Source organism: Leucoraja erinacea, chromosome 25 (genome assembly GCF_028641065.1).
Source record: "Leucoraja erinacea ecotype New England chromosome 25, Leri_hhj_1, whole genome shotgun sequence".
Taxonomy (NCBI): domain Eukaryota; kingdom Metazoa; phylum Chordata; class Chondrichthyes; order Rajiformes; family Rajidae; genus Leucoraja; species Leucoraja erinaceus.
Window position 1 is genome coordinate 4127309 of NC_073401.1, and position 27697 is coordinate 4155005.

At 43.3% G+C, this 27697-nt stretch overlaps 1 protein-coding gene across 1 annotated transcript in view; it reads right to left on the reverse strand.

The window, feature by feature from the left end:
• The window catches only part of ksr2 (kinase suppressor of ras 2), a 396870-nt gene extending 369557 nt beyond the window's left edge, over positions 1–27313 (reverse strand). The window contains exon 1 of the mRNA XM_055655591.1: positions 26182–27313. Coding sequence (XP_055511566.1) covers positions 26182–26358 — 177 coding nt within the window. The 5' untranslated portion in view covers positions 26359–27313. The remainder of the gene's footprint in view (positions 1–26181) is intronic.
• Between the last annotated feature and the right edge of the window lie 384 nt (positions 27314–27697).

The following is a 27697-nucleotide window of genomic DNA, read 5'->3' on the forward strand; positions in this document are numbered from 1 at the left end:
CCTTAATTGGTACATGTAACAATAAACTAACTTTGACCTTATAAAGAGGCAGTACTTGACTTAGCCTTAGAGAATGATGTTAGTTGAATTTAAAAGACGGTTGGGCGAGAGCACGTTAAGGTTAATAATTCAGTTGTGTTAAGCTAAGTTTGTTGTCTTTGGAACAAAATAGACTGAGCGGAGATTCAAATAAAATGTGTAAAATTATGAGAGGCTTGAATAAGGTACAGTAGAAATCCCACTGTTCAAAACCTGACTCACTAGTTTCCTGCCATTACTTAAAACTCATTGGAGCCACATTTCCCACACTTCATTTAAACTCACCAGGGCCCTGTTCTCCACACTCTCTTTAAATATCACTGGGTGGCGTCAGCAATGGCTGCCTCACCAGCAGCTTGCCACATCCCTTCTCTGTTTTTATTATTTTAAGTATGTTTTTAATGTGTGTTTCAATGATTCTTGGTTAGTTTATGTGGGGAGAGTGGGGGGAGGAATCTTTTTTTCAGCCACTTACCTCGACAGAGATTTGACTTTCTCAGTGTCTCATGTCCACCTCCCCCCCCCCCCCCCCCACCACCGCCTAACAACTGGATTGGTGCGGCCTTTCCTGGAGACTGGCCGGGAGCTTCAAGCCACAGGCGCAGCGTGGACTTTAACATCACAGAGCTGCGATCCTTTGCCGAGGACCGCCAGAAGAAGTGCTCCGACCACGGCTGACTCGGGAACCCCCCCATGCCGCGGAGTGTTCCGATCCATCCCGACGCAGGAGTTTCGATCATCCCGACAAGAGGGCATGAACAGTGGACCGTTGCAAACGATCAAAGGCCCCGACCATGGGTGAGCAAAGGAGGAAGATGACTGAACTTTATTGCCTTCCTTCACAGTGAGGAATGTTGATTCCACTGTGGTGAAGAGCACCGACCCGCCGGCCCGCGGCATTCAACATCTTGAAGCCACGGACTGGGGAGCTCCTAGCCGCGGGCGAGGCGGGGAATTATGGACTTACTTACCATGCGGAGCGGGATCCCTCGCCAGGATCCCTGGAGAAGAGCTCCGCCCGCCGGCCTGCTGCTGACGTCATCCTGAAGACGCGGCCTCCGGGACGGAAGCACCAATTCGGGACTTACCTTTCAGACGAGAGGGCCTGTACATCTGGCCGCCCGCAGCGGCGACTGCGGAGGTTTATGGAAGAGGACTGACTGTACTTTTGGGCCTTCCACCACAGTGAAGAATGCTGTGGTGGATGTTTGTGTTCAAATTTTGTTGTGTATTGTGTGTACTTTTTTGATTGTACCACTGCTGGAAAATTCATTTCACTGCACTTTATTGTGTATATGATGAATAAATCAGATTGATTGATTGATTCATTGGTGGATGTTTATGTAAAATTTTATTTTATGTGTGTATTGAGTTCTTCTCACTTAGTATGGCTATATGGCAATTCAAGTTTCAATGTACCTTAATTGGTTTAGTGACAATAAATGCGAACTTGAAATACCAGGCCCTTACTCCTGTACTTTTAAAAACACTGGGATTCCATTCCCTATGTTTCCTTTAAACTCAGAATTCAGTGGAAAATTCATTATAATACCGTGTAACTTTTACAATAAGTGTGGATTAAAAGTGTATTAGTGGGAATAATATTGAAAAGTCCAGAAAATCTGCACTATTAAAATCTCTGGGTGCCGGATTATCAGTTTTAGTGCACCATGGACTATTTTCCCCTGCAACTTTCAGCAATTTGGACCTGGAGATTTGAGTTAATTGAGCTAAACAGAGATCAATAAAATAAATATTTCATCCAATGAATGTTCGGGAAAAGGACCTCAGTGTCTGATCACCGAGCTGTGACAATAGACAATAGGTGCAGGAGTCGGCCATTTGGCCATTCAATATGATCATGGCTGATCATCCACATCGGTACCCCGTACCTGCCTTCTCCCCATATTCCCTGACACCACTATCTTTAAGAGCTCTATATAACTCTCTCTTGAAAGCATCTAGAGAATTGGCCTCCACTGCCTTCCCAGGCAAAGAATTCCACAGATTCACAACCTTCTGTGTGAAAAAGTTTTTCCTCATCTCCGTTCTAAATGGCTTACCCCTTATTATTAAACTGTGGCCCCTGTTTCTGGACTCCCCCAACATCGGGAACATGTTTCCTGCCTCTAGCATGTCCGAACCCTTAATAATCTTATATGTTTCAATAAGATCCCCTCTCATCTTTCTAATTTCCAGTGCTTCTACTTCCTGCCAACAATAAAAAAAACTGATTGTTTAAGAAGGAACTGCAGATGCTGGAAAATCGAAGGTAGACAAAAATGCTGGAGAAACTCAGCGGGTGCAGCAGCATCTATGGAGCGAAGGAAATAGGCAATGTTTCGGGCCGAAACCCATAAAAAACTGAAGCAGGAGGTCCGGTACAGAGAGTTGTTCAATACTGGTCAACGGACATGGATGGCATCCTACACATTTTTTGAGTGAGTAGACTGGTCCATATTCAGGGATTCTGAAGCCAACCTGAATGAATACGCCACTGCAGTGACTGACTTCATCAGCAAGTGCGTAGAGAAGTGCGTGCCGATTAAGACGATCTGGATGTTCCCCAACCGGAAACCATGGATGAACCACGAGGTACATTCACAGGTGATGGCCAGGTCCGCTGCATTCGTCAAACGATCCCGAGTGGTACTAGAAAGCTCACTATGATCTTCGCAAAGCCATCAAGGATGCTACGAGACAATAGTTGAGTCCCAATGTAATCAACTGGACACACGCAGAATGGGGCATGGTCTGGATACGACAACTCGTTGCAAAGTGAAGTCAGAAAACATCATTGCTGATAGTGTGGCCCTACCTGATGAAGGTAATGCTTTCTATGCTTGCTTTGAGCAGATGGCCAATGTGGCGATGACATCATTCCCACCAGATTCACGCATGCCTCTTCCCAGGGTCACTGTTGCAGGAGTTAGATCAGCCTTCCTGAAAGTTGACCACTATCAACCCGGTAGAAAAGAAAACCAAGATCTCATGCCATAGCGACTACCGTCCAGTGGCCTTGTCATCCACCATCATAAAGTGCTTTGAGAGGCTAGTTATGGAATGTATTAAATCCAATCTCACAAGCAGCCTTGACCCACTGCAGTTCACCTACTGCCACAACAGGTTCATGGCTGATGCCATCTCCCTGGCCCTACATTCATCCATGGAACACCTCGATAAGAGACACCTACCAACTTTGAGTCAGCACTCGTCTCTGCAACTGGATCCTTGACTTTCTGACCAACAGACCATAATCAGTGAGGGTAAGGGAGAAATCATCCTATACGATAATTCTCAACACTGGTGCTCTGCAAGGACGAGTACTTAGCCCAGGTTACACAGAAAAGCTGGAGAAACTCAGCGGGTGCAGCAGCATCTATGGAGCGAAGGAAATAGGCAACGTTTCGGGCCGAAACCCTTCTTCAGACTGATCGGGGGTGGGGGTGGGGGGGGGCAAGAAAGGGAAAAGGAGGAGTAGCCAGAAGGCTGGAGGGTGGGAGGAGACAGCAGGGGAGCTGAGGAAGGGGAGGAGACAGCAAGGACTAACAGAATTGGGAGAATTCGATGTTCATGCCCCGGGGGTGTAGACTCCCCAAACGGAATATGAGGTGCTGTTCCTCCAATTTCCGGTGCTGCTCGCTGTGGCCATGGAGGAGACCCAGGACAGAGAGGTCGGAGGCGGAGTGGGAGGGGGAGTTGAAGTGCTGAGCCACCGGGAGGTCAGCTTGGTTATTGCGGACCGAGCGGAGGTGTTCGGCGAAACGATCGCCCAACCTCCGCTTGGTCTCACCGATATAGATCTGCTGGCATCTAGAGCAGCGGACGCAATAGATGAGGTTGGAAGAGATGCAGGTAAACCTCTGTCGCACCTGGAACGACTGCTTGGGTCCTTGAACGGAGTCGAGGGGGGAGGCAAAGGGACAAGTGTTGCATCTCCTGCGGCCGCAAGGGAAAGTGCCCGGGGAGGGGGTGGACCGAGAGGGAAGGGAAGAATTGACAAGGGAGTTGATCAGTCCACCCCCGATCAGTCTGAAGAAGGGTTTCGGCCCGAAACGTTGCCTATTTCCTTCGCTCCATAGATGCTGCTGCACCCGCTGAGTTTCTCCAGCTTTTCTGTGTAACCTTCGATTCTCCAGCATCTGCAGTTCCCTCTTAAACACCGAGTACTTAGCCCACTTCGTTACTCCATGAATGTCAGCCAAGCACAATTCTATATCAATTTGCAAATTCACAAACGACACCACCATTGTGATATCAAATAATGACGTGACGTAGTACAGGAAAGAGATTGAGAATCTTGTGATCTGGTGTCAATGCAACAACCTTTCTCTCAATGTCAGCCAGACAAAGGAGATGGTGATCGACTTCAGAAAGCAAAGTGGTATACATACGCCGGTTTTGCATTGATAGCGCCAAAGTAGAGATATTTGAAAACTCCAGGTTTCTAGCTCCAGCAACTTGTCCTAGACTACCCATATTGCTGCAATGACCAAGAAAGCACACCAGTGCCTCTAATTCCTTAGAAGGCTGAGGAACTTTGACATGTCCCCAACAATTCTCACCAACTTCTACTGATGTGCCGTAGAAAGTATCCTATTGGAATGCATCACTGCACGGTTTGGAAACAGCTCTATCCACAAGAAATCGCAGAGAAAATGTTGACACAGCCCAGACCATCACACAAACCAACCTCCCTTCCAGTCTATTCACACATCATGTTGCCTCAGAAAGACCACAAGCATAATCAAGGATGAGTCCCACCCTTCTTCTCCATTCTTCTTCTCCCCTCTCCCATTAGGCAAGAGGTACCGAAATGTGAAAATGCACATCTCCAGATTTAGGGGCAGTTTCTTCCCAACTGTTATCAGGCAACTGACCCATCAAGAGTGGTCCTGAGCTGCTATCTACCTCATTGGGGACCCTCGGACTATCTTTACTCATACTTCACTGGATTTTATCTTGCACTAAACGTTATTCCCTTTATCAGGTGGATGATCAGATACACTGTGGGCGATTCAATTGTAAACGTGTAGTATTTCCTCGGACAGGTTTATACACAACCAAAGCTTTTCACTGTACCTTGGTACACGTGACAAGAAACAAAATTATACTAAACTACCCCTCTCCTCTTTATACCAGCTACCTTCACTCCACACTCAGTCGTGATGCAGGGCCTCGACCCAAACTGTCAACAATTAGAAGGCGCAATGGTGCAACTGCTATCTCTCAGCGCCAGTGTCCCAGATTCAATGCTGAGCTTGGGTGCTGCCTGTGTGGAGTTTGCACGTTCCCCATGTGACCACATGGGTTTCCCCCGAGTGCTCTGGTTTCCTCCCACATCCCAAAGACGTGCAGGTTTGTAGATTAACTGGCCCCTAGTGCGTAGGAAGTGAATGCAAAGGTGGGATAACATAGAGCTAGTGTGAATAGGTGATCGATGGTCGGCCGAAGGGCCAGTTTCCATGTGTACAGTATCTCTAAACTAAACTAAATTTCTTTCTCGTATGGTAGAAGACAGTAAAATCTCCCAAGGAACTTTCAAATCTACAATTTATGTGATTAAATTTGATCTTTGGCAAAACATGCTGGCATAAAATGGAAGCTTTGATTGTTGATTTTACTTCGGAGTCACGTGAGTGATTCCGTGAAGACCCCAGCTCCAGTGCGCATGCGGCATAATCGCACAGCGTGCAGAACGCGGCCAGCGGGAGTCGGCAGCTCCCGCATCCAGGGACGAAAGGTAAGTACTTACCTTAATCGGGCCTTGTGTTTTTTGCTCCAGGGGGAGCAAAGTGAGGCATGGTGAGCGGCCCCGTTTTGACTCCAGCGTGGAGCCGACAGTGGACGGGGAAAAGGCGCTACCCGGACCGCAAACGCTGCGGACCGCTGCAAGGAGCTGCGCTAATGCCGGTCCGCTGAACAGCTGTTTGGTAACAGCAGCGGACCGGCGGGAAATTTAAAAAACCCGACCGGCAGCCCTGCAGACTCCTGACAAGGAGAATCGCCGCCCGGGAACCGCCACAATGCCGCCTGGAAAACGGCAGGCAGCCTCTACATGCAGGTAAGAGAAAAATCTTACCAATTTACAGGTTCTACAGGAGCCAACTTCCTCCAAAACTGGCACAGGTTGGAGAAGGCAAAAATAAGAGTATCTGTCTCCCCAAGCCAGAGGAGGTCATGGAATTTACCTCCAGGAGAAAAGGGGCACTGGCTGAATGCCAAGGGAGCTGACTCCTACCCCAGTGCTATTGCACTAGCCATCTCCCTTGTCGAGGGATTGATGCAACAGCGGAGTTTGAGCTATGCCTCCTCCAATTTAGCGCACCCTTTTGCTCCCTCTTTTGAGGCTAGCTAAGGAGGCCAGGGCTGGGCTGGCTTAAACGCTGGGCAGGCGGACGAGAACAGCAGTATGCCAGGGGAGCAGGATCAGGAAGAGCTACTGGGTGTCGTGGGCCACTACATGGCTCCTCCACGCGACCATCTTCCCAACAAAAGCCCTGCAGGAGCAGGCCTTTCCAGAGGCAAATCCGCAGGCAGCTGGGTCTAGTAGACTCGCAGACAAGCAGCGAATTCTACAGAAGGGTCAAGATGTTACCACCTTTGCTCGCCTATTCCACGGATTATATTCTCCCAGGATAAGGACTATCCCTTTGCACTACCAGGGTGCTGACGCCTAAGATGTTCCCAAATTTGGGATATTCGACTGAACAATGGTGCATATAGACCTGCCCGCAACCCCGAATATATGGGGCTATGCAAACCGCTGCTGCGGGAAGAGAGGCAGCTAAACCTGTGCGCCTCATGAAGGCAGGCTATGGGACGAGCAGGACATCGCATCCAACATCCATCGGCATCCACCAGCGATATCAAACAAGGACTGGTGAAAGCCTGGCGACCGCTTCACATTACCCCCATAGTCCTTTTTAGACGGGGCCCAGAGCGGAGCCGTGGGAAGATGCGCCGCCCCACCGACAGCACCAGCATACCAGCAAACTACGCCTTCATGAAAAAACAACAAGCATGGAGGTAGGTAGTCTGGTTCCTCCCAGTTTACACTAAAACAAGGGTGTTCTACTAACTGCATGGGGGGGGGGGCATTTACACTTGTGGACAAGCATGGGATGCTGTCACAAATAACTAAAATATACTCAACAGTATTAGAGGATAAAAACGAATTCAAATTGGGCATATTACCGCCAGTTCAGCAATGCGCCCAAAGGGCATTTTCTCCCTCTAAGAAAAGAGAAGTGAGAAGGTCAAGCTGAACTAGAAAGGCTCATTACTAAACGGATTGGGAGTAAAAATGAACCATTGGAATTTGTATCGAATATATTCACCAAAACTATAAAAGAGGTGAATGTAGCATCATCATTGATCTAATATCACTAAATAAATCTGTTGAGTATATCCACTTTAAGATGGAGACGGGGTTTTGTCACTGCCAGACATCTGATCTCCCAAGGATACCTATGGGGAGCATTGATATGGAAGATGCTAACTATCTTATACCCATACACTAGGATCATTATAGATACCTAAAAATATTTACCTGGATCATGGATATCCCGGTTAGGGCAACCATGGGAGCATATAGCATTTCATATGGTCTAAACCTCAGCCCTAAACTATTATAAATGGCCATGAAAATATTAAGAAAACAAGATCATGGCATATATTGGATGATATCCTCATATTAGGGGAAACAAAGGAATTAGCTGTGGCAGCAGTTCTAGCTACGAAACAGCTCCCTAAAGCTGAGGTTCATCCCACGCCCAGATAAACCAGAATTGAAGCGTTACTACCAAGGATTATCTGGGCTTCAATAATAATTCCGTCCATATGACTGTTACTTTGCCAAGATATGGTCACTATAATCAAATCATGAATGTACCCACTGAAGCTATATCACAATTAAGGTGGTGGGCAGACATATATTTGGCATAGTTTTCAGCCCTATTATCATCACCAATCCCAACCTGGTTATTTTAAAAACCAATGCCAGTACTTTAGGCTGGGGAGCAACTAAACTCCATATCCAGCACAGGTAACAGATGGACCAAGTCACAAACATCGTTACTACACATACCGGGCATCAACTACTTGGGATTGGTGATCGCCTATTGGGCTAAAAAGCATATCCATTTCAAATGCAGCACGTACATATGTGGTTACGGATTGATAATACTATGGTGGTGGCTTATATCAACCATATGGGGAGCATAATAATCATTATTGTGCAACAAATTGGTCAAACAAATCTGGCAATGGTGTGTCAAAAGACATTTTAACTATCAGCTGCCTATGTCCTAGGAAGCTAGAACACAGTGGGAGACACCATGTCACGGGGTAAAATTTATGATTACATTGAATAGATGTCAAACCCAAAATATCTGCTAAAGTTATTAAGCAGTTTGAAAGCCAGATATCAATTGGTTGCACAAGACGGAATCACCAGTAACCTATGTATGTGACTAAGGAACCAGATTAGAGGCAGCAGCGATAGATGCCTACACGCTGGAAGGGGGAATTTTGCTTTGCCTTCCTCCCTTCTGCCTCATCAGACGGGCACTTTACAATACAGATGGGATCTATCTCCGAGATATTGATCGTGCCCGACCGGCCTACACAGCCATGGTTCCCAGTTCATTACGACACGGTGGGCGAGTCACCTATGGATTTCCCTAGTGGACCATGGTTGCTGACTCAACCCAGTATCAGGCATAAGCCACCCATGCCAGGGAAACATCAAACTCCTGGGTGCAGGTTTTGAATAGACCTTACCAGGGACTGGGATTATCCAAAGGAACCATTACCACCATGTCGGCATCCCTGCGAACAGTCACTAAAAGCTAACATGGGTAAAATACTGCCACGACGCAGGGACAACGAACTATTCAACCACTGACGTATTGGAGTTCCTGGAACATCTACACCATGACTAAAAGGTGAGTTACAGTGCCGTAAATACAGCATGGAGCGCCTTATCTGCTTATCTAAAACAGCATGTCAGCAGAGCATGGGATCCCATCCACTGAAGGTAAACTTATGAAGGGCAACTATAATATAAGCCCCAAACACCCAGGTATATACCCATGTATGGGATATTGGTGTGATATTGACATATCTCAGAGAATGGCACCAGCCAGATCCCTCAGCCTGCGCACTGGAGCTGGGGTCTTCACTGAATCCCTCACCGTAACTCCTCATAAAATACTGATCAAACTTCGTACTGGTAAGTACTCGTTTAATCTTACTATCAATGTTCAATTCCATTCAAAATTTCTCAGATAATAAAGCAGCACATATCATACCCAGTAGGATCTGGACAACGTCCATGTATAGATTGATAAGGATTACTTGCATCATTTGGCATTTAAAAAAATATATTTATTCATTGATGTGAACGTCAATGACAATGTGGGCATTTATTGTACATCTCTGAACTTATGCCACTGTCCCACTTAGGAAATCCGAACGGAAACCTCTGGAGACTTTGCGCCCCACCCAAGGTTTTCGTACGGTTCCCGGAGGTTGCAGGTGGTTGCCGGAGGTTGCAGGTAGTGGAAGCCGGTAGGGAGACTGACAAAAACCTCCGGGAACCACACGGAAACCTTGTGTGGGGCGCAAAGTCTCCAGAGGTTTCCGTCCAGGTTTCCAAAGTGGGACAGGGGCATAAGAAAGCAGTAAATATTTACCATAAGTTGGTGTCTCCGGAGTAACAGACAGGCAGGAATGGCAGATTTCAAAACGATCAATAAACTGGATACTTTTTATGCATAACAATCCACTGGTTTTACAGATATCTTTATTGAGACTAGCTTTCTTTTTTTTTTAAATCCAGATTTAATTACTCGAATTTGAATTCACCATCTGCCATGGAGAGATTCAATCTCATGTTTCTGAATCACTAGTTCAAAACTAGGCTGTAACACAACCAAACTGGGGCAATGACAATCCCCAACAAGAGAAGAGGTCTACCTTTGCTCCAAATTCAATAGCAAGTTCAATAGGGGAGGGATTGACAAATTGGGAGTATAAAGATGGAGTTGAAGAAGAAGTGAGTACAGGAAAAGTTACAAACAACTCTCGAATTAATGGGAAGAAAAGTTCGAAAAGGGATAAGAGAGTAAGGTCAGGGCCAATTGCGATATGAATGCGCGAAGTATAAGAAATAAAGTGGACGAGCTTAAGGCTCAGTTAGAAATTGGCAAATATGATGATGTGGGAATTGAGGGTATGAGACGTGAATTGGCCAAGATAGACTGGCAATTGATTCTTAAAGGGTTGACGGTGGATGTGCAATGGAAAGCATTTAAAGGCTGCATGGATGAACTACAACAATTGTTCCTCCCAGTTTGACAAAAGAATAAATCAGGGAAGGTAGTGTATCCGTGGATAACAAGGGAAATCAGGGATAGTATCAAAACAAAAGATGACGCATACAAATTAGCCAGTAAAAGCAGCCTACCAGAGGACTGGGAGAAATTCAAAGTCCAGCAGAGGAGTACAAAGGGCTTAATTAGGAAAGGGAAAATAGATTATGAAAGAAAACTGGCAGGGAACATAAAAACTGACTGCAAAGGTTTTTATAGATATGTGAAGAGAAAAATATTAGTTAAACCAAATGTAGGTCCCTTGCAGTCAGAAAAGGGTGAATTGATCAAGGGGGACAAGGACATGGCAGACCAATTGAATAACTACTTTGGTTCTGTCTTCACTAAGGAAGACTTAAATAATATTATGATCACTTTCTCCTAATGGCTCCTTAACCTCAAGTTCCTTTATCAAATCCGATTCATTACATAACACTAAATCCAGAATTGCCTTCTCCCTGGTAGGCTCCTCTAAGAATGCTCCCCGCTACTCTAAGAATCCATCATGGAAGCACTCCACAAACTCCCTTTCTTGGGGTCCAGTACCAACCTGATTTTCCCAGTCTGCCTGCATGTTGATAGAACTAAGGAATTGTAAGGGTAAAAAGACCCTAATGGGACTTATCTACAGGCCCCAAACAGTAGTCTGGATATAGGGTGCAAGTTGAATCAGGAGTTAAAATTGGCATGTAGCAAAGGTAATGCTATGGTTATTATGGGAGATTTCAACATGCAGGCAGACTGGGAAAATCAGGTTGGTACTGGACCCCAAGAAAGGGAGTTTGTGGAGTGCCTCCATGATGGATTCTTAGAGCGGCTTGTATTGGGAGCCTACCAGGGAGAAAGCAATTCTGGATTTAGTGTTATGTAATGAATCGGATTTGATAAAGGAACTTGAGGTTAAGGAGCCATTAGGAGATAGTGACCATAATATGGTCAGGTTTAATCTACAATTGGAGAGGGAGAAGGGTAAATCAGAGGTGTCAGTGTTACAGTTGAATAAAGGGGACGATGGAGCCATGAAGGAGCATCTGGCCAAAGTTGAGTGGAAAGATACCCTAGCAGGGATGACAGTGGAACAACAATGGCAGGTATTTCTGGGAATAATACAGAAGGTGCAGGATCAGTTCATTCCAAAGAGGAAGAAAGATTGAAAGGGGAGAAAGGGGCGAACGTGGCTGACAAGGGACGTCAGGGACAGTATAAAAATAAAAAAGTACAACGTAGCAAAGATGAGCGGGAAGCAAGAGGATTGAGTTAATGTTTAAAGAGCAACAGAAGATAACTAACAAGGCGAGGATCATGACTGAAGCCGCCTCGTGGCGATCCCTGGAGCGACGACGCGATGCACTTTGTGACGTGTCGGGCGACAATTCTGTCAACATGTTGGACGACTACAGAAGTCAACAGCGAGCTACATCGTCTGACACACGAGCAAATGAACTAAAAAGACAATACGGGGAGAAAAGATGAGGAGCGAAGGTAAGCTAGCTAAGAATATAATGGAGGATAGTAAAAGCTTCTTTGGGAATGTGAAGTGGAAAAAAATAGTTATGACCAAAATTGGACCCTTGAAGACTGAAAAGGGTAAATTTATTATGGGGAAGAAGGAAATGGCAGATGAGTTGAACAAGTACTTTGGATCCATCTTCACTAACGAGGACACAAACAATCTTCCTGATGTACATGTGGCCAGAGGATCTGGGGTGACGGAGGAACTGAAGGAAATCCACATTAGGCAGGAAATGGTGCTGGGTAGACTGATGGGACTGAAGGCTGATAAATCTCCAGGGCCTGATGGTCTGCATCCCAGGGTACTTAAGGAAATGGCTCTGGAAATCGTGGACGCATTGGTGATCATTTTCCAATGTTCTATAGATTGAGGATCAGTTCCTGTGGATTGGAGGGTAGCTCATGTTATCCCACTTTTTAAAGAAAGGCAGGAGAGAGAAAACAGGGAATTATAGACCAGTTAGCCTGATGTCGGTGGTGGGGAAGATGCTGGAGTCAATCATAAAAGATGAAATAGCGGCACATTTGGATAGCAGTAACAGGACCGAGTCAGCATGGATTTACGAAGGGGAAATCATCTTCTGCAATTTTTTGAGGATGTAACTAGGAAAATGGACAAGGGAGAGCCAGCGGATGTAGTGTACCAGGACTTTCAGAAAGCATTTGATAAGGTCCCACATAGGAGATTGGTGGGCAAAATTAGGGCACATGGTATTGGGGGTAGAGTGCTGACATGGATAGAAAATTGGTTGGCAGACAGGAAACAAAGAGTAGCGATTAAACGGGTCCTTTTTAGAATGGCAGGCAGTGACTAGTGGGGTACCGCAAGGCTCGGTGCTGGGACCGCAGTTATTTACAATATACATCAATGATTTGGATGAAGGGATTCAAAGTTCAGATGACACAAAGCTGGGTGGCAGTGTGAACTGTGAGGCGGATGCTATGAGAATGCAGGGTGACTTGGACAGGTTGGGTGAGTGGGCAGATGCATGGCAGATGAAGTTTAATGTGGATAAACGTGAGGTTATCCATTGGTAGCAAAAATAGGAAGGCAGATTACTATCTAAATGTTGTCCAATTGGGAAAATGGGAAGTACAACGGGATTTGGGGGTCCTTGTTCATCAGTCAATTAAAGTAAGCATGCAGGTATAGCAGGCAGTAAAGAAAGTGAATGGCATGTTGGCCTTTATCAAAAGATGAGTTGAGTATTGGAGCAAAGAGGTCCTTCTGCAGTTGTACAGGGCTCTAGTGAGACCACACCTGGAGTATTGTCTGCAGTTTTGGTCCCCTAATTTGAGGAAGGACATTCTTGCTATTGAGGGAGTGCAGCGTAGGTTTACAAGGTTAATTCCCGGGATGGCAGGACTGTCATATGCTGAGAGAATGGAGCGGCTGGGCTTGTACACTCTGGAATTTAGAAGGATGAGAGGGTATTTTATTGAAACATAAGATTGTTAAGGGTTTGACCATACTAGAGGCAGGAAACATGTTCCCGATGTTCGGGGAGTCCAGAACCAGGCGCCAGAGTTTAAGAATAAGGGGTAAGCAATTTAGAACGGAGACAAAAAAACACTTTTTCCTCACAGAGAATTGTGAGTCTGTGGAATTCTCTGCCTCAGAGGGCGATGGAGGCCGGTTCTCTGGATATTTTCAAAGGAGTGCTTGATATGGCTCTTAAAGATAGTGGAGTCAGGGGATATGGGGAGAAGGCAGGAACGGGGTACTGATTGGGGATGATCAGCCATGATCACATTGAATAGCGGTGCTGACTCGAAGGGCCGAATGGCCTACTCCTGCACCTATTGTCTATTAATTGCTAATTGCCGTACTGTCAACATGACAGTAATGGATAATCATGCATCTTTCTGCTGACTGGTTAGCACGCAACGAAAGCTTTTCACTGTATCCCTGTGCACGTGACAAACTAAACTAACTTAATGGATGATCATCTTTAACCAGTGGTTTATAAGAACAGATCCAAGAATGCATAATGTGTGACACGTTCCCCACACAGGAATGTGCAAAGCATTTTTCTTCACACTCAAGGTAGAAATCAGGAGCGTGATAAACTCATCTTCACCTGACGAATGTGTATACATGAAGAAAAAACAATCGGCTTCATCTGCATATTATCCTTTTGTTTAAACATTTAATACCCACCTATTTTTGCTGCAGATACAGTGGGAGGTATCATGAGGTAGCTGCAGCAATTCACCACTATTCCTATCTATTGCTTTTAAGATGCTAATGCTGCACAGCGATGGCATGGTGGGTGGCACACCGCTTAGTGACATGGGGTCCATCCAGACTGAGTGTACACATTCTCCCCACATGCGTGTGGATTTGCCCAACATGCTCCTGTTAATTCCCACATCACAAAGGTGCGTTGGTAGGCTATCTGGCTGCTGCAAATCCTCCCTCGTGCTGCCAAAATATTGGATAATCAGCACCACAAGGAAATATAGGTGTATGGCACTGCTAAACTATTGCTGACCACTCAATGTTAGCAAGAAGAAGATTTTGTTTTCATCTGCGTTTTAATGCAGTAATTTGTTGTATATATTAAATAAACTTATCTTCTAGATACGTAAAAAACATTAAATGCTTGCCAAGTTTGAAACCAGTTTTGGTTTCAAGATTCTTAGTTTCACAGTCACATTTGACAATGGATAGAATGAGATTCCGATTTTGATGGCAAACCTATGGCCTTACGACCTAATTCCTTCCATCCAGAGATGCTGCCTCTCCCGCAGAGTTACTCCAGTATTTTGTGCCTTACTTTTCTATTTTGTTTTTAGTTTGGTCATGCTGGCCGTGTCCATGGCTGCAATTCCCCGAGCCCATCCTTCACTTTAACTGCTGATACTTGCAAAGCCTGGTTATTTAAAGGGTTTCCAGCTGTTGATCATTTGTTATTGTATTTGCATTGCCGATGAGTTAAGATATTTTTAGATTTTTTGGTGGTGTTAATCTCCATTTTATATGTGCAACTTTTATTTTATGCCATATTGTTAGATTCCTCAATTAAGCAGCCGTTCAGTGAATGCCAGCAGGAAAATTGGTAATAATTCTACATTATATAAATATCGCTCACACAAAGTTCTCTACATTCTCCTGTATATTGTCCACAAAGACATTGACGAAATAAGGAAAACAGGAAACCCTAGAAGAATACTCAATTCACCAACATTGCATTAGTTAATCTCTCATTCAAAACATGAATTATTTTCACATTTCCTCTATTGTATTATCGCCCCTCATGATTTACCATGGCCCATCATACCATGTCATTCTGAAGTCAATACAATTGTGCAGTACCTTTGGTGCTATAGCATCTATTGGATGTTATCTAGTTGACTGTACATCTTGTCATTCCAAATCCTTCCTATCTGTATTCTACAATTTCCTCAACATCCATAAATCAGTTCTGCTGAATTTATAGCAAGACTTCACTCAGGCAATACAAGTGGTTGATGCAGTTTTCCTAATAATGGAAATTACTTCTCTTTGGGATTTATTTTTACTGTATAAATGAATAAATCCAATCAATGGCCAAATCTTGGAGGTCCTTTTATTTCCAGCAAATTACCAGTAACAAATAAATTACCCCCATCCCTTTGGAGTTTTGTAGCTATGATATCAACACCAGGTGATTTTAACGACGTTAATCGCTATAACAACTCCCTCTGCTTCCAGATTGTGTGATGTGCATTTGTGTCAACTCCTGAACCAATAGTTCTGTTCTTCAAGATACAGATGTTTGGACTATTTTTTTTGTATTCTAGCAATTATCCCAGCATTGTTGTCAGTCAAAACCTCTTCTTCAATTCTTATCGTTATAGATCTTTATTGAAATACATCTGCCAATGTAGGTATTATAAGTGTAAGAAGGAACTGCTGGTTTAAACCGAAGATAGACATACAAAGCTGGAGTTACTCAGCGGGACAGGCAGCATCTCTGGGGAGAAGGGATGGGTGACGTTTCCAGTCTGAAGAAGGGTCTCGACCCGAAACATCACCCATTCCTTCTCTCCAGAGGGGCTGCCTGGCCCACTGAGTTACTCCAACTGTCTGCTTATCTTAGGTAATATAATAAAACCAATATGACATTTCCTTAAGTGTATATTCTTTCAGCCTCTCTCATTATAATGCAATGTATGCAAGGATAACCAAGTTCAAATAAGTTTGAGAACTTGTTCAACGTTCAATGTTCAAAGTTCAATGAGAACAAAGTTCGTTCACTGTGATTCTTAAAATAACACTTCCCATCCAAATTGCAATGAAATATCAATCAAGGCTTTCTAAACCACTGGGCAACAATAGGGGGACCTAATTATTTCATTTGGCAGGATATCTATATTCCTAAAACTCTGTTCTTGACCGGTTTCGGCGATCTGTGCTGCGATCTCCGAGAGAACGCCGCCACCTACGGCCGTCATTTTTGGCCACCTCGTCAAGAGTCCCCCTCCACCGTACGTGTGCCGAGGATTTTTCCCGTCAATGAAATATGACAGGGATATTAATGTTTTTACTAAATTCCCCCAATCTCTCTGCTGCCCCCGCTGGAGGTAGGGGGAGGGACTATAAAACTAGGAAGTGGTGTGCCTCAATTAGTCTCTACAAGCTGCTCTGTCAATTAGTCTGTGTCACTCAGAGCTATGAATGACACTGAACAAATGTCTACAGCACTGTGAGTACCCTTAATTTGGTTTGAAAATGAAAATATAGTTAGTTTGAAGTAGAAAAGCACTGCCTGCAAATGGTTGTTTGGGTTGAATTAACAACTCTTACTCTCTCTCTCTCTCTCTCCCCTCTCTCCCTCCCTCTCCTCTCCCCCTCCCCCCTCCTCTCCCCCTCTCCCCTCCTCTCCTCTCCCCCCCCCCTCCTCCTCCTCCTCTCCCCCCCCCCCTCCTCCTCTCCTCTCCTCCTCCCCTCCTCCCCCCTCTCCTCTCCCCCTCTCCCCTCTCCCCCCCCCTCTCTCTCCCCTCTTTTCCCTCCCATCCATCCCCTCCCGTCCCTCCCCTAAACCCCTTCCCTCCACCCTCCCTCCCCCTCCCTGCTCCCCACCTCCCTTCATCTCACCCCCCTCTCAGCACACCCTCTCTCTCCCCCCTTCTCCCCCTCTCTCTCCCCCCCCCCCCCCCCCTCCCTCCCCCCCCCCCTCCCCCCCCCCCCCCCCCCCCCCCCCCCCCCCCCCCCCCCCCCCCCCCTCCCCCCCCCCCCCCCCCCCCCCCTCCCCCCCCCCCCCCCCCCCTCACCCCCCCTCTCAGCACCCCCTCTCTCTCCCCCTCACTCACACCCTCTCTCTCTCTCCTCCCCCCCCTCTCTCTCCTCTCCCCCCCCCTCTCCCCCCCCCCCCCCCCTCCCCCCCCCCTCCCCCCCTCTCCCCCTCTCCCTGTGTCTCTGCCCCTTCTCTCTCTGCCCTCACTCTCTACCCCCGCCCCCCCCCCCCCCCCCCTCTCTAGATGTGACTGCAAGTTGGGGGCTATGCATCAGTCGATAGGGTGGTTATGGGGTAAAAGGAGCAAATTAATAATATTAATATAATATCAAGGGGGGTAAATAGCGTGAGTGCAGGGGGGGGGGGATAGTTAGTGTGTGATGCTGCATGCCGCCTCCCCCCCCCCCACAACCGCATGTTGGGGGAACAGACCCAACGGGTCTGCACTTGGTCTAGTTATTCACTATAATTTACAACCACAAGTACAGTCTGAAGAATTATCAAAATTATTAACCTTAAACCAATAGTGTTTACAGGTGCAGACATTTTTCTCTTCAACATAAACTCACAGCATCACATTGGAACTGCAAAGAAACCCACAAAAAACTTAATACAACAATAAGAAATGTATGCTTTAAATGACAAACCGCTTGAAGCTTCACTTCCATTTTCAACACTTACTGATCCTAATTCATATATGAACCAATTTTGGCAAATCAGAAACAAACTTTCCCCATCCCATGACAAAGTTGAAGTGTAATTAACACCTTTTGTGAAATTAGCAGGTAGAAATATCAGTTACAAACATTTGTGCCACAGATTCTTGGGTAGAATTTCCCGAGAACCTATAACGCCCACAGAGCAGGCAGTTTACTGAAAACTAGCAACAACATATGCATTAGGTCTGTTGGTCTGCTGATGCAGAGGACACAAACATTGCAAACCGTGCAGACCTGTGACTCACTTGGTAACATTCCTGCCTCCAAATTAGAAGGTTATAGATTCTTAAGTGCCACTCCAGAGACTGAAACATAATTACCTATTCTGACATCCTTCTTAGCAAGCACTGCAGTTCCAAAGGCACCAAACTTTGGATGACATTTCAACTGATACTCCATCTGCTCTCTCAGGTGAATTTATAGATCCCATGGCATTATTTCAAATAAGAACCATTAGCATCTTGGCCAATATTTACCCTTTCATCAACATCACTAAACACATTTCTGGTCATTTTTGTGTTTAGGAAAGATGGTTCCCGCTTTTCATATGTTACAAAAAATAAATATACTTAAAAAAGAAATGCAAAGTCTCAAAAGTGTTTAGGGGCACCTAAATCTTGAGAAGGCACTTATCTTTTTTTTCTTTTCTCAAGCTTCTGCCTATATCCTCCAAGCATAGTCTAAGATTAGCCAACTTCAATTCAATTGATGGCTAAGTAACAGCATTTGACCCCAATAGGTAGACACAAAATTCTGGAGTAACTCAGCGGGACAGGCAGCATCTCTGGGGAGAAGGAATGGGTGAAGCTTCGGGTCGAGACCTTTCCTCAGACTGTCAGGGGAGTGGGCAGTACAGAGATAGAATGTAGTCCATGAGTCGGGCTGAAGTGCCAAATAGACAAATGGACTAACAAAAATATTCTAATACACTGAGCTACCCAATTATTAATTCTATACAAGATAGTAACTACATCACTTTCATCACTGCCCTCTCAGAGCAAATTAATCAGGAGTAGAACACCGATCCTATACTCAAAGCATTGTGTACATATGAATTATCTTACAATTCACAAGAGACTGCCAGTGCAGGAATATGGAGCAGACACTAAACTACTACAGCAACATGGTGGGTCGAGCAACATCTGTGCGGGGAGGGGGCAAATGAATGTTAACGTTTCAGGTCAGGTGCGATTTAAATGGTTAACTCAGCAAGATTTAGTCAAAGAGAACCACAGTTCAGATTTCATCTGTTATTGAATAATGTTTGTGTGAAATGTAATGGTATATTTTTAAGTTATCTGCACATCACGTGGTGAGGAGGAGGAAAGATTGACACACACAGGAAGGTTCTTGGATCAGATCTGGAACTTCCTCGAGCTTTGGAATCTTTTGTACAATATTACAATATCAGTGATCACATTCCTGAGTGGTTTCCCTGAGCAAAGTTCTATATTTAGCTGAAGATTTTTATACTGTTGAATATAATACAAATCATGAATGATACTGAAGTTTCCTGCTTACCACGAGAAGTATCGGAGATCAGTACACAGATTTAAGAGAAATCCGTCGTTAAATGTAACAAAGGATTTTTTTCCCCCCAGTAAGTTGAGTTGTTATATAATAAACCACCATAACAGGTATGGAGGCAAATTCAAAATTCAAAAGGAAATTAAATAAATTCTGGAAGGAGAGGAATTTAGACGGCTATGGGGAAAGACCAGGAGAGCGTAACCATTTGAATAGTTGTTTTAAAAAGAGCAGTAGAATGGTGGAGATTCACAAAATGCTGGAGTAACTCAGCGGGTCAGGTAGCATCTCTGGAGAAAAGGAATAGGTGATGTTTCAGTTCATAACTTCTTCAGACTGAAAGATAGTGGGGGGGGGGGACAAATGGAGGCGAGAAAAGGCCAGAACAAACAGGGCCGGCAACGGAAGAATTGAGGAAGGGTGGAGTCCATAATGGCCTATTGTTTGCTGGGGGAGATGTGCTATCAACAGGGATACAAGGATGCGGACAGTGGAACTAGTAGGTTAACTGGGTGGGAGAGGGGTGGTGTACGAGCCAATAAGCTGAAGTCAGTATATTATAGCCATGTCTAACATTTTTAATATTTTAGTCTTTATCTGTCTGTATTTTTGTAGGTGGGATTTGATATGGAGTAGGGGTGTGTTCTTTTGTTAGAGGAGTCTCGCGCAGACTCGCAGGTTAGAAGTTTTAGTTTTGTGTCGGAGTACGAGGGGAAATAGTTTTCTACCATGATCACGACACATGTTACGAGATGTCGCACCTTTTTAAGAAGAAGCTTTTGTGCGATTTATATGACGTGAATGGAACAGCGATTAAGAATGGAAGGTTATGAATTATTTCTTTGTTTTGTAATATTTCAATACACGACTAATTAATCAAGAAACAACGTCTGGAAGATTCATCTTTGCTGTCTTTTGTGTGTCGTGAGTGTGTTAGGCTATACCTCCAAATCATCTCCGATTATTAATGGCTATCGGAATTGGATTTTGAAAACGTTGTAAAAACTGCTATTATAGATGGAGAGAGATGGGGCAAGGAATGCAGGAGTTACTTGAAATTGAAGAAATCAATGTTCATGCTCCCCTTGCAAAATATGAGTTGCTGTTCTTCCAATTTGAGTGTGGCCTCACTCTGACAATGGAGGAGACCCAGCATAGAAAGGTCAGTATGGGAATGGGAAGGGGATTTAAAATGTTTGACAACCAGGAGATCGCGTAGGCCAAGGCATACTGAGCATAAGTGTTCAGCAAAACAATTGCAAAGTCTACGCTTGTACCTGAAATACAGCATTACGACAAAAGAAAGCTGGTCTTTTTTGCAAAGAGGTAGAATTTAATAATAGATTTGATTACAGTTGTACAGGGTAATGAAGCTATGCCAGGAATATTATACACATTTTTGGTTCTTTCCCTAAAAAAGGATATTGTGGAATATATATTGAAGGCAGTCCAAAAGAGATTTACCAGGCTAATTCCTGGAAGGAGATTTCCCAATCAAGGGAGTAAAATTAGTTTAGTATTCTTTACAGGTACTTAAATGTTGCAATAGTCCCCGCCTCAACTACCTCCTCTGGCAGCTTGTTCCATACACTCACCACTTTTTGCATGAAAAGATTCCTATTAAATCTCCCCCCCCTCACCTTAAATCTATGCCCTCTGGGCTAGAGACTCTGTGCGCCTACCCAGTGTATTCCTCTCATGATTTTGTACACCTTTACAAGATCACCCCTCATCCTCCTGCAGGCTTGAGTAGTCCCAGCCTGCTCAACCTCAGCTGGGAACTATAGGTGAGTGAGCTTAATATCTGCAGTCGGAAAGTCCTATCCCTCAGAATACTCTCCAGTAACTTTCCTACCGCAGATATTAAGCTCGCTCACCTATAGTTCCCAGCCGTTTTCCTGCAGCCCTTCTTAAATAAAGTCACAATATTTGCCACCCTCCAGTCTTCCGGCACCTCTGCTGTATTTTATCATGGCTCGTAAATCTCAGCCAGTCTGCTTACAGGAGCACATAAACATTATGCCATATAATCCACTGCTCTTGCTGATGGAATCCTGCCCATGCCGCTTCTTCCAAGTAGCCATTGGAGGGAAATCATGTCCAGTCTTAACCTACTCCCACTCATTATTCACATCCCCTAATATCCCACTCCGCTTTATTTAAGCACAATCTCTTCTTAATCGCTGCAAACCATCTGAGAACATTACAGATGGATCCCCAGCATCCTGGCCCCAAGCAACACCTGCAGTTGCCCAGCTGCAGGCTCCTGCTTCCATTCCATCCTGACCCCATAAACACCCTGCCATTCACAGTAACCCATTTCCTCTGCTCTTCCATCTGGACTACGACCCCTGCTGCTTCCTCCAATGAGCTATTGGAGGGAAGTATCTTTGAATGGTCAAGGGATTGCAGGACAAATATTTTAATATTAGCAAACATTTCTTGTATTATGGAATTCTATGTAAACATGATTTCCCTGGCATGCAAGCTCTTCTGAAACAGGTGAGCCTTGACATCTTGAGATGGGAGCTGAGAGGGTGTCTTGCATATCCAGTGATCATGGAAGGCAAGGATCATAATAGCCAAATATTGGGACAAGAGAGCCAAAGACTTAATTGGCAGGAATGTTTTCATCACATATCAGGGGCATGCTAGTAAAAATAGCACTAAAGTCCAGCTACCGTCTATTGTATTAAAAAACATAAATGCTCTCCTCCACCAACACTCACATGAGGCACACCTTAAATATTCTTTAATGTATTCAACACAGCAGGTATATCATGCACAACATGATCACTAGCATTCTCGCCTCTCATGCAGGATAAGATGAGAAGCAACTGCCACCTGCCGCAACAGACCAGCAGTGGACTCTACCAGGGGCACAGGTTGATCTTCCTTGATATTACTAGCAATCATGGAATCTGCCAACAGAATGATTGTGGCCAGCATCATGTCATTGAAAATAGCAACATGGCTACGGTGAATCTGCTCCAAATGACTGCCTCTCATAAATGCAAGCAATTTATTATCACTTCGAAACTTTAAAAATTGCACTTGTTCCTAGTGTTCAAACCTGATTTCCATGAAACAACCCACATTGTGCAATGGCAAATGCATAAATCAAATTCATGAAGTGAATGGGGATTGAGATGGGGTTTGGAACATTAAGTGCACATTGTGCACAAACTGGTGTGCATCACATCCTGCCGGCATATGAAAAGTTCTTTACAAGGTAAGATGCATTCCATAATCAGTATTGGACTACAATTCAAACCGATGGTGCTTTAAAAAAAACATGTGCTACTTGACTGAATCAGTATTGGACTACAATTCAAACCGATGGTGCTTTAAAAAAAACATGTGCTACTTGACTGAATTTCTTCACTTGCAATTCTATATATCAAAATGCCACAGGTTACTTTATTCAAACCATATTTGAAAGAGATTTTTTGTGATATGTTCATAGCAAGAAAATGACATAACAAAATGAAGGTACAACGTAAAGAATGTCAGCAAAAGAAAGGTTACAAGTCTTTATTCTTTAGAGCATGAAGAATTTTTTTTAAATGATGAGAGGGGCAGAGTTGACGTGGAAAAGCTTTTCCCACTGAGAGTAGGGAAGATTCAAACAAGGGGACATGACTTGAGAATTAAGGGACAGAAGTTTAGGGGTAACATGATGGGGAACTTCTTTACTCAGAGAGTGGTGGCTGTGTGGAATGAGCTTCCAGTGAAGGTGGTGGAGGCAGGTTCGTTGTTAGCATTTAAAAATAAATTGGATAGTTATATGGATTTCATTATATAGGTCAAGGGTTGAATGTTGGTGAATGCATCTGGAGAATTCCTTGCTCTCTGAATGCTGCATTGGAAACTGTGAAGAACCTCTTTTTTTTTAAACATTTAATCTTTTAGTCAGTACTTTAAACAACAAAGAATTATTTCAGTGCAGCAGTGAAGCATTTGCCTAATTTCTTTGAAAAATAAGTATCTTTTGGAAGAATGCTAAGGATAGCTACTGGTGACATAAAACAAAACCAACCAACATTTACCTGAAGTTAGGATTTAACAAATCTGCTTCAAAATCTAGCTCTATATAAATTCCTTCATGATTATTGATCCTCTATTTTTGGTCTAAATTTCCATACCGATGGGGATAGATTAACATTACAAATAATTACATGTTCTATAAATTGAACCTCCTGTGGAGCCAAAGGTCAGTGGTTCAATTTCTATTAATTTTGATTAGTAATCCATTCTATGCCAAAAAGACTTTAAATGTATTACTTGTAAAAAGTCACAGATAATAATCCAGTATTATTTTCTACTCATGTGTTGTGAAATACCACATATCAGCACTTTAGGCTCCTAGAACCCATGGAAATTTATGGGAGGATCTCACATATATTATTCTTACATGCTTTGCAAATGGACCACTATATACAGAGGAAAATATTCATTATGTTTTGATCCTTAAGAACAATCAGACTGCATTAATTTTAATTCACTGCAGCTATGAAACTCATGTCAAATGTCATCCCATTCTTCCATGGCAGTTTCTATTGCCAGAGTAACTGGAAGTGTGTAGCTTTTATTTAGAAAGAGGTGAGGCTATATCCTTAACACGTGTATATAGATTTCTGACAACATTCACAGCATGGTTTGAGTGTTCTCTCAAAATAAACGTGAGTAGGCTTACTTTAAGTTCGCAATAATATCGCCCCAGGTCTTAAGTGTGCAGAAGAATGACACTAGCTGGCCTCATTGCACCATTTTCACTTTCGTGCATACCTGGTCGATACGAGTTCGGTGACTCCGCGTTCGGTAACGTGGCTTAGTTCTAACCACACTATAAGAACATATCCATCCTTTCAGAAAAGACTTTCATTCGCGGCTTCAAATGCAATTTAATGTAAAATGCAATTTACCAACTAACTCGCATGTGAAAATGTTATCCTCCCCACACACATTTGAGGTCAACTGTCATTAATTCCTGATCTTCTCACCCATTCTACTTTTAACCGCAAAGGAAATGCAAATGGTCTCGATATTTTACGAAAGGTAACAAAATCGAGACTCCAAGCTGTCCAACTTTGTCAGTCCTGTATAATACATCAAAAAAACATATTATAAAAGTAACAGTTTGCTCAGCGTCTGTATGACATATACCAAAGATAAATTTAAACACCACGTATTTATCTTAATAATAATACATTTTGTCAAGGTTCACACGGTTCAATCTAGCTTTTAAGAGTTATTTCGGATTGTAGCTTTCAACAAATCAGATTGAGAGAACATTATCGAATGGAGTCGGATATAAAACACATTTTCCGTTTGCATTGAAAAATCTGATTTTAGTTTACTCTCAAAATTGTATATTTTCAAAATATAATTATTATCGTTTACTTTCCCCCTTCTAAAGAACAAAATAACAATTGCGAATCGTTTTGATAAATTAATGCATATTACCTTCAGTTAAATTCAGAGCTCACATATATGGACATATTATTACGATGGAAACATTCAAATCATGAAGCATGGTCCATTATTTCACATGGACTGTTCTGCCTCTGACTGTGAAACTTGCATGCTCCCCAAGGGTTTTACCGTGAACAGCAGATGTCGCCAGCAATACGAGGAACCCTGTTCACTGCGATCATCGGCGCACCTTGGCAAACTTAAAGTATCTCAACAACATATTAACTGTTCCTCGTCTTCCATATAGACCAAATAAATATTGCTCGCTGCTATGAAATGGGCATCAAAGGCGTAACATTATAGGCAAAGTTACTAAATACGGGATAATCCAGCGCCTAGAATCTATGGGCGGTCAGAATAGTAAAACGATTGTATTCAACATTAGTGCAACGTACAGAAATATTTAGTCCATATTAGATAGTCACCCCCAACACCGTTGAAGAATAATGTAATAATAATTAACTATTTTTTTCTGAAAATAAGAATTAATTCCCGGTATTTATGCACGAGCAGCAAGCATTTATTCCCACACAGGGGCTGGTTGGAAGAAAACCTAAAATAAACTTAGATATCGTCCATCATCTAATGGATACCCATCCATTTTTAAATGAGAATATTGCCGCATTTCAGCTCAGAATTTAAAAGAGTTCCCAAGTTGTTCCAACCACGACGATTAGCAGCTGCTGAATTCACAGTCACAGTTCACCAGCGCAGTCATTTAAATCCTTGTGATGTTAAGACCACGAAATTCCCCACCTACGAAAGAACCGTCAGTGTTTCTGGTCCCAGCCACCATGTGCTGTGCAGGGGCAGTTATTGAGAGTGACATTAACAGGAATCGTGAGAATAACAGGAATCGACAAATATATAACCACATATTATTATTCATGGTCATGTAACATTGTGTAATACATTGAGCTGTCCACACGTAAAAAAACCCTTTTAATCACATATTTGTATTCAAATTCATCACGTCCACGGCACAAACCACGATACAAAACGTGAGATGCGGGATTTCTTAAATCGACATAGATGTATTCAAATTGAGTCGGACTGATATTTTATAACACGGAGCCCACCACCTTTCCAGCACCTGCAGAATGCGCAGACTCACTTCATTCTGCTGCAGCTCTTTAATTCATTACACTGCACACACCATTGTATATAAACACAATACAGCAGACACCTAACCCGCAGCCTGCATCCGTTATTTGCGTTCGCATCCGTCAAATATATTAAATGCAATGCAACTGTAAATTAACATTTTGGAGGACACAAGCCATTTCAATTTATCTTGGTCATTTTCCTTACCTCCAGTGTTCTTATTTCTTTTTGCGTTAGGTCATTTGCTGTGGCACATTTAGTCCTTAACCCTTCCAGACTGGAGATGCTGATTTCTATCATATTTTGGACCAATTCACATTGCTGCAATGCTTTTTGGACAGTTAGATGCTGCTTTTCGCTCTTTGTCGTATTATCTTCATCCATGACTGAAAAATGTTATATTATAAATAACAGACAGCAAGGCTGAATAATAAATCTGAGGGAATTATATTGGATTTTTTTTTTTTTAAATACTCCATGCGCCGAGGTCGAGATTGATTGGAGACAGTGTGCAGTTTTAGTTCAGCATGCTGTGGTCCTGATGCTATGGAGAGCGGTGCGCTCCTGCTGCAGGTGCTTGCTGTCGCCGTTGCCCACAGCTTGCTCCGGGGAGCTTTTTCTCCACCGACATCTTGGTTGCCAATCAAAGGGGAGAGGGGAGGGGGCAAAGAGCCAGCTCTCGCGATAGAAAACGCTACAAAGCTCCTTAAAAGCGAGAGGAATGTTGCTTTTTTAATGTTTGGTCTTTGAAATGATTTACGAAATGTTCTCCAATCGTCAAAGCAGCAAAGAATAAAACATACTGGTTATGGCAGTCATACTCACTTTAGAGAAATAACTTTCAAAACAAAAACCTGCTTTGCTAATTTTTTTCTGGTGCAAACATAATTGAATTTATCAACCATAATGTCTTTTAGAATAGTTAATATGACAATTTTCTAATGCCGTTGGACGTATTCATGTATTTCCATATCACAATTTAAAAAAACCCAAAGAAAATGGAATTATCAACATATGTGTCTGGTAAAGACTTAACATCCACTGTTCCTGGATTTGTGCAAATTAATGATATATTTAAAAAAAGTAACCAAACGTGTTCCTTTTGGATGGCAAAAAGAAATATTAGTTTCCTTCGTGATTAACGGATACCCTGAGCATCCACGCTACGTCACTATGTAGATAATAATAATAATAATAATAATAATCTTTATTTATATAGCACTTTTCAACAAAACCAGTATTTGAACCAAAGTGCTTTACAGAGATTGATTAAATTAATTGAACAGATCAAATGTCAATAAATCCATAAAAACAAAAAAAAAGAGAAAAAATAAAAAAGACACAGAACAGTACACTATAGAAATCAACATGAAACGTCCCCCCGCAGCAGAATTCACTGTGAGGGAAGGCACTAAAAATATCCAGTTCTCCCCCTCATAGTCCACCCGAGGTCGGGGTCTATATGTGTCTATATATCTTAAGATAGGCATACAGGATCACCTGTGATTATCTTTGAAAATGTTATGGAACATTTCTTTAAGTAATTAAATAATATATTGCCAATACTGTACAGAGATGTGTCAAATTGCCTTTTGTTCAATTACGGTAATATATAACAAATGTGTTACTTTGCTACCATATCACAAACTAATATTTGACTATGACAGCATTCAGATGCAATATAAACTTGCTTCACAACAGGATTGTTTGGCATTAATCACAG